The sequence below is a fragment of the Setaria viridis genome, chromosome 3 (assembly GCF_005286985.2).
Source record: "Setaria viridis chromosome 3, Setaria_viridis_v4.0, whole genome shotgun sequence".
NCBI classification, from domain to species: domain Eukaryota; kingdom Viridiplantae; phylum Streptophyta; class Magnoliopsida; order Poales; family Poaceae; genus Setaria; species Setaria viridis.
In genome coordinates, this window is record NC_048265.2 from 38,093,412 (window position 1) to 38,101,760 (window position 8,349).

General features: G+C 41.8%; 1 protein-coding gene across 1 annotated transcript; it reads right to left on the reverse strand.

Moving 5' to 3' along the window:
* Positions 1-631: 631 nt before the first annotated feature.
* Positions 632-8,143, reverse strand: LOC117847662 (uncharacterized). Its single transcript, XM_034728906.2, has 3 exons — positions 7,686-8,143; positions 1,694-3,752; positions 632-1,398 (listed from the first exon to the last, which is right to left on the reverse strand). The coding sequence occupies exons 1-3, from the start codon at positions 7,958-7,960 to the stop codon at positions 955-957; spliced, it is 2,778 nt and encodes a 925-aa protein (XP_034584797.1). The 5' UTR covers positions 7,961-8,143; the 3' UTR covers positions 632-954.
* Positions 8,144-8,349: the final 206 nt, after the last annotated feature.

An 8,349-nucleotide genomic window follows, 5' to 3' on the forward strand; every position in this document is an offset into this window, starting at 1 on the left:
GAGAACCTATGCACTAGACACCACCCAGTGTCGTCGTGATAGATGAAGAACAAATGTGATTGGTAGAGAGAAGAGATAATAAATTTATATGAAACTATACGAAGAAATCATGGGTTGGAGAGTGTAGTTTCTAAAACGATGTCCTGCTTATGTGGCATCATAGATGCACCAAAAGACACCTACCTGCCTCAGTTTGTGAGCAAAGATGTGAAGCTCAAGCCATTTCCAGTGTAAGATTTCAATGCATGGTTTCCAAGAATGTCGTGTCATCTTTGAATTTTTTGAAACCCAATGCAAAAATTTCATTTTATGGTTAATTATATATGTTAGCATACCATTTAAATGTTGTATATGTGTGACAAATGGAAATTGATGAAATATATGCAGATGAAACACAAACCCTCTTAATAGAAGTTTCACATGATTTCCAACATGTTAGAAACGGTGAGCTCCATTTTCATCCGCCTGATGAAACTCCTCCCATGTCTCTCCTCATAGATTATCTGCCATGTCACCATAGTAGTTTGTGTGGCACATCATTTAATTAGGATAAAACATATATGAAACTCCCGTTGGGAATGGCTTAGACTGGTACACAAATTCTAACTAGAATTCTCTATGGATATTATAAATGATGGAAAGGAAGTGTTTCATTTATTAAACAGATCAACGTTTGTTATTATAAGCTAGGTACAACATTTTTTATAGGCTGCGACACACTCATTCAGCCAATTACATTCAAGCCAGCAAAACATTATTATAGGCAAGGTACAACATTTGTTGAACATATACAAACCAAGGTCTGTCACTGTGACGACTGGACCCAACAAATCACAAATTACATATGACATATAATAAAATAGGCACGGTTACATGCATGTATCATGCCACTCTGTTGATATGGATATATAGTGTACCTACGATGATGAATCATGCCTGCCTGCCTAATTGAGTTCATGGAGTTTGAGTAGCAGGGGCAACCAACTCTTTTGCTCTTGCCACTAGGACAGGGAGAGGTAAGCCGCTCTCCGGAATCACCCCTACATTGCCAGAGAAGACCCTGTACTTCTCAACTTTGGATGGGGTCCTCTCCACAATAGACAGTGCTTCCATCATACGTTTTTCTCTAAAAACTTTTGCATAACGGGGACATGTTTCCAGCATGCATATTGTCATCTCAATAATAACCCTTCTCATCCTTGGGTATTCAACACTAGGTTTCTTACTGGACTTCAGTGTATCCACCAGCTTTTTAACAAGGTTAGGTAATCCATCGTGTTGTAGCTCCAGCTGGTGTGCAAAGTGTTGAGGGAGGACCTTACAGATCTGCGAAGCCAAGCTGACCAGAGCCTCAAGTTTCTTGCCCTGCAGCTCCGCGTTCATTATTTTCGCCAAAACCTACAGCATCATTAAACCAGGATTTTTTTCTTCATTAATTGTTTCAAGCTAATGAGATAAGACATGCATGTAATGTCTGATGGTAATTATATATTTATATATTGGTCCTACTTATTAGTGTCCACCAAATTGCTTCAGAAGAAAAATACCATGCACATGATACCTAATACAAGACAAACCCCAGCACCGGTATATATGGATGTGGAAGATTAAAATTATTTTAATAACTGCAAAGATAGATTAAAACAAATATAAAAAGAATGTTAAAAAGAGTTTCCTTCTAAAGATAACTCACCACTGGCAAGAAAGATGACAGGTCCCCGCTTGATCCTGCTTGGCTTAGCTTCTCTAGAGATTGAGCACACACATTTTGCAGCAAACTTGCTGTAACATATGTGTACTCGTCATGAAGGAGCATATCTTTCAGGTCAATAAAGTTGGGTCCTATTGCTTCCAAGATAGCAGAGAATTTGCTAGCATTCCCCATTGACAGCAGTGACAATGCTTCACCTGCCACATTCCGAACTGATGGCTGTTGTTCTCGACCAAGAAAGGCATTCACCAACTTAGTGATGAACACTTGGAATGAGAAAATATCCTCTCTTGCTTCCATGTCAATTGCAAGTTTAGCAAGGATCTCCAACACTAGCTCCATTTGGTCCTTGCTACTGCAGCTGTCCTCCAAGACCTCAGCAAAGTTACTTAGTATCAAGGGTTGTTCAGAAATTTTCTGCCGGAGTACTATACCAATTTCCCCATTGGTGCTTGCAAGCTTCTTGATCAATTTCAAAGATGAAGTAGTCCATAGCTCTTTCTGTGGCTTAGGGATGTTTGTGGTGTCTATGGTGGAGCTCATGAAACCTATGATCTTTGCAATGAGTCCCGTGGCTCTGCTAATTTCTGCACAATTGTCATGATCATGAGCCAGCTTTTCAAGGATTTCTAACGCCTGAGAAGGGAACGAATCCTTTGTTATCCAAAATTCCTTATCTTCATTTGGGATTGAAATCAGATTCATCACACGTTGCAAGAACTTGTTTTGAGTGTTCAGAACATTGTTTTCTGTTTGTTGCTCTGAGAGATCCAGTATTCTTGATGGTGGCAGGTAACCAGGCACCTCCACGTTTATGCACACTTCCGAAGCTCGAGGATCATAATCAAGGAGAGAAGATACCATTTGCATTGTTCCAGGGACACCCACGATCCAGAGATTGTCAGCCATCTTGGCGATGACCTCAGCAGCAAACAGCCTTATGCCTTCATCTTCTGGCTCCGTCCATCCCAGCATGCTGATCAAGGTGGCGACCGAATTGTTGCTTGTGGTGATTTCTGAGACAAGTAACCCAGTGTTGCTTTTGCTCGTTTCTGTTTTCTTCAGAAGGGAGTACAGAATTCGGACAGACGCGAGGTTCTGGATGTGGGAGTTGGAGCTCAGGGAATCAACAGCAAACCTGACAAGTTTCAGGTCCTCCTGGGAGAGGACGCCATCTTGCATGCACTTGTCATAGGCATCCTCATAGTAGAGGTTGATAGACTTCATTTCAGGCTCCTCTCCAAGTCCACATTCCTTAGCCAACAATCTTCTAAACAAGAAGGAAAATGCTGTCTCCAACATACATGCCATAATGTATGATATACCTTGAAGGAACACCATGACATAGAATATCTTTAGTGCTGGGATGAGGTGTTCATTGTTGTTGTCTATGTGATGGCCGTTAACCTTGAAAAGGCGCATCGACGATAGCACAATACGTGCGATGGCCACTGGAATCTGGATATTGCCTAGCAGTGCTGTGGATAATAGTATCAAGAGACCCAATGTTTTGAATGCTACAACAAGAGATATAGCCACCCATAAGGGGAAAATGACGGTGCACAACGTCTTAGTCGCCTTAACAAATTTTTGTTCATGGTGCTGGAGACTAAGCACTAGAAGGTTAAATATTATCCAAGACGCAAAGAGAGGCATCAGAGGCAACAGGGCGTTTGCTGGCTTCAGATCTACCCAATATACTCTACCAACAGCTAGCAGAACGAGTGCAACTATGGGGATACAACGAAAGAAAACAGTAGCAAATATATTGCGCCCTGAGCTGCTCAGCCCTTCGATGTACGTGGAAAACTCCAACTTGCTCACTAGCGCTTGAAATGCTGCTAGCACCAAGGTTTGGTTTGGTCCTAGCGGAAAGAAGTGATTGGTGATAATTACTAGGAAATTTGAAAAGCATACCACCACAATCACTGCATTTAGATAATACAGTACCCCACTGCCGAGTACCACTCTTTTCAGTTTGACACCACCTGTGGTCTTGAATAACAATTGGTCATCTGATCTGCTTTCGCGGCTAAACACCCTGCAGCCAACAAACAATCAAAGGATAATTTTGAGCAGAAAGAAAAACAAGGATCGCACTATTTAGAAGGGTGTCTCCAATGGTATAAATCAGTTGATAGCTCATAATTGATGTTAGTTCCATGTACAAGGCAGCTTGGAAGATCGTGTTGTGGGAGAGAGTTACATCAAACAGTGAGTGAGACTAGCTTCACTCCATGCTAGTCTCATACTTATTGCACTGTTCAACTAGTAAAAATTTGATTGAGTTATCTCTAAGCTAGACCATTGGAGACACCCTAAGGCACGTGAAGTGCTCCGTTTAGGCAATCACGTGGCCATGTAAATCTTCATCCGATTGCCCGCATGTCTGCTTGCCCCCCCCCCCCCCAACACACACACATACTCCCAACTCCCTTCATGCGTGCTAAGTGCATACTCTCCACATCCAATGAAAAACAATTCAAGCCAACACAAGGTCCCATTCTAGTATTAGGCAAGCATAAAAGGGCCCTAAAGGATAAATTACACACAGAGAGATAGGGAGAGACAATCATTTGTACTTTTTTTTGAAGTGGTGCTCGAAGGGTCAATTGGAGTTGTATGAAAGTAACAAGGTACTCTCTTATAAAGTTGTGCTTAAAAATTTGTTGTTGGCTTTGCCAAAATCTGGTCTTCTTATTGTGGTTGCTTCAACCCCATCATCAAGGGATTTATACAAGGTACATCTATGTGATGCTTGATATCGTGCAAGGTCATGTTGTACTCGCAATATCTTTCTAGATCTAAGGGTTGTTGTGCATAGTTTGGCTGTTAGATGGGTGGAAGTGATAGGAACTACGCATTAAAGATGCTATCATGAGAAATTATGCAGAGAAATTTTAGTGCAAATGAAATTAAATTTAACCATGTGCAAGTGCAAGGTAGAGAATGTGCATGCTTAACAAGGTTGATGGATGCTCTCAAGGTGAGAAAATTGGAGAAGACATCTGATGAAGCAGAAAGAGATGAATTGAATTATGAGCTCTGAAGGAGATCATTCAGACATCATGAAATCAAGATTTTCCTTGCTAAAAGGACTTCATGACACTCAATAATAAAGGAAAGTTAGCTAAAGAAATTACGAAAGAGCTTAGAAGAGTTGTATATGGCAAAGTAGACAGCAAGTCAATGTGTGCTAGAGCATCAACAATCCAGGTTGGTAATGGGAGCATATATAATTAATCAGTCGTCTGAATGTATTAAACAGTATTGTCACGCAGCTGGTTTTGCATGGATGAGAAATTTGAGAACAGCGATAAGGTCATCATACTAGCTTCTTCATCCATATGACCATCATTGGTGCATCTTGTAATGAATAATTTTGTCTACAAAACTACTCTCAACTTCAATAGCATAGTTTCATACATATTCAAAGTGGAGTCCTTAAAGAAGCCACAAGATTCATCAAGCATTGGCTATTTTATGCGACGAAAGCGAAGTATGAATTATGAGGAGAAGGAATGAAAGAGCGATCGTAGGTATTTATATATAGTCTCTATGTGATGGGGAAGGTCACATAATGAATGATTGATTGATTCCAAGTTTAAAGACTCTGAGAAGGGTATGCACAATGGCAAAAGAGCATGATAGTGACGTACTTATTATCATCTGCCAACAATGTACTATTCCTGAGTGAATTTTAGATTAAGGTTAATGCTTTCATAAATTTTGGCAATGTACTATTCCTGAGTGGATTTTAGCATATTTAGGGGGTGTTTGGTTCCACCTTGCTAAATTTTAGTTGCTAAAGTTTAGCAACTTTTAGCTGCTAAACTGCCAAACACCCTTAGCGATTCATCAGTGTGAGGGTCACATGTTTGGATTCTCCGGGTCCTGAGTTCGATTCCTGAGCTTAGCGATTTTCTTCTTGGTTGCTCCAAGGGTGGAGTCAGCCTATTAATGGCCTCCAATGAAGGCTGGGGCAGTGGCAAAACTTAAGGCCCCTTTTAAAAAAAAGGAAGTCGGTGGATCATCATATCAACTCGCAGTACCAGATCTGAATTGTTAACAGGGTACCTTACTCCCAATTGCAAGATCTATATTTGTCCAGAACCATATAGCTTGAAGCACATGTAGGATTCATTAGTTTTTTCCCCCAATTCTGTTGCAATTGTTCAGTGAGATGTTGAGGCTGTACCGTGGTTTTGAGCATTGATCTTATGAGTCTCTTCCACACCAATGCCGTGCGCCATTCAATTATTATTAGGTTTCCTAATAATCTGACCAATTCTGGGGTGTACCTGTGCCTCACCGGCACAGCTCCTGGTTGTGGCCAAGGAAATAAATAATTAATAATTCGAAAAAATGATATTTTAGCCTGCCTATAGAGGTTCCTGGTTGGCTTGATCTGATGACTTGTGACTATTTTAAAAATATTGTAAAATTACTATGTTTTTCTTTTATAATAACAATTAGTGGGGAAAAACTAGGATTTGGATATTATACCAATGTTAAAAAAATCTTAGTTAGACTTTTTTACACTTGCTAAAACATTTGTTCTTAGTGCTGCATAAATAATCTTGGTTTTTCTCACTATAAGGGTAGAACTGAATTTCGATTTTTATCTATGGTTACAAATATGTGAAAGAGAAATCACCACCGGAAAACTCACCTCTAGTCCCAGTTGGAGAGACACATAGGTATCGAAAATCCAACCAGGACTGATCTGTCGAAACAAAACGCCTCCCTCTTTAGTCCCGGGTCTTTAGTCCCGATTGGTGTTACCAACTGAGACTAAAAAGTTCCAAAAAAATAAAAAAATACCACCCGAGCCGGTCACCTGCCGCTCTCCCGCCACCCGCGCCGGCCACCCACCCGCCCGCCACCCACGCTGGCCACCCGCCCGCCCGCCTCCCGCAACGGCCGCCCGCTGCCCGCCCACACCCGCACCGGCCACCTGCCCGCCCGCCACCCGCGCTGGCCGCTCGCACCGGCCCACGCCGGCCGGCCCGCCCGCCCGCTCTTTAGTCCCAGTTGGTGTTTTCAACCGGGACTAAACGCCCCACTAGATTCCCTCCATTACAACCGGGACTAAACCCTTTAGTCCCAATTGATATTAACAACCGGAACTAAACAGCCCGTCGGAGGTGGCCGTCGGTGGCATATTTTTAACCAGGCCTTTAGTTCCGGTTCCAAAGTCAACCAGGACAAAAAAAGGGTTGGATGGAAGGTGTGTTCTTTAGTATTGAATATGGTACTATTGTATCAGTAGTAAATTAAAAGAAAATCTTTGGAATAATCAATGGTTAGCATGCGCATTGTAGTGATATGCCAACCATGGTGGCTTTTTCTAAACCGACAGCAAAATAGTCGCAAGGATTATTTAGTACTTTTAAAAATATTTTTTTATTTGAGAAACATAAAGGTTAATTTATCATTAGTTTATAATCCATTCCACATAATTAGTATGAACATGAGAAACATGCTGGTGACCCCACCAAAATTAATGGGGTCAACTCATGATGGTTGATGACCTCGTTCCCATCAATGACAAGGTGATCTGTAAAAGGGAAACTCCCCCGTCAATTAAACTAGTGTACGCGTAGAAAAACGATTCACTCAAACCTGAATAAACCCATTAAGTGTGGTGTCATGAGCAACAATGACCTGCTATGTAGACAATTTTGATGACATATTGACATGTCACACTGTTTCTGACGTGAGGGATGAACTAGTTTTATTGGATGAAATCTTGCTTACACTGTTTCCAACATAGCTTGTGTGTTGCATGCATTCTTAAAAACAACAAAATATGAAACAATGCATTGGGTGACCTATTTCATCCATAAAGTAAATGCTCCCTGCTTATGTGGTATTGGTTTGGAAACATAAATTTGAAACCTCTTGCTTGGAGAATGGCCTTAATATGAAGAGAAGTCAAGCAATGCCGTAATGACACGCAATCAGTTAGCACCTGAAAGCCTCGAGGAAGACGATCGCCGTTGCGTACCAAAAATCCTGTCGCAGGTCCGTGGAGAACCCGCCGAGCACGACGACGGTCGCCCATGTGAACGCCAGCGTGCCGAGGCCGTTGCCCATTCTCTCCACGAGAGCAACGGCGCGAACGAAGCGGTTCAGCCGTTTCTCTGCTGCCGCCCATGGATAGCCGCTCGCTGGCGATCTCGCAGCCTCGGAGTTTGGTGGCATTGGGACGGTGTAATGATTTGGATTAGCAGCGGCTGCAGCCATCCTGGAGAGAGAGTTTTTTTATCGAGTTTTGGGCATGTGCGTAAGGGTCGGCGCGATTTGGAATTTATAATTATAAAGACTAAAAGACACGTGAAGTCTTCTAAGACAAGAGGCGTATATAATCCGATCCTTAAGGTGCACGAACGATCCTTAGCGTGCACTTTCTTCAAGGAATGTGTCTCTTTGTGCCTTTTTTGTACCATCAGCACCTGGCATATGCGTGCGGTGATGTTTTAAGCATTTTGGTTTTTGCGCACCTATTCGTAGCGTCTTCTATACTAATGAGGAACTCCTTCACTATCCATATCACTGCCATTTTGCAAAAACTAGCGTCAGTAAAAATATAATGATGTGTTGGAGTGTTGGGTTTTAAAATTATAACACATAGT

Excerpts from the sequence above, each read along its gene's own strand:
- LOC117847662 (XM_034728906.2), bottom strand. The coding sequence starts at position 7,960 with ATGGCTGCAGCCGCTGCTAATCCAAATCATTACACCGTCCCAATGCCA. Across the intron at positions 3,753-7,685 it reads GTCTTCCTCGAGGCTTTCAG|GGTGTTTAGCCGCGAAAGCA; the intron begins GTGCTAACTGAT and ends TGTTGGCTGCAG. Across the intron at positions 1,399-1,693 it reads TGTCATCTTTCTTGCCAGTG|GTTTTGGCGAAAATAATGAA; the intron begins GTGAGTTATCTT and ends ATGATGCTGTAG.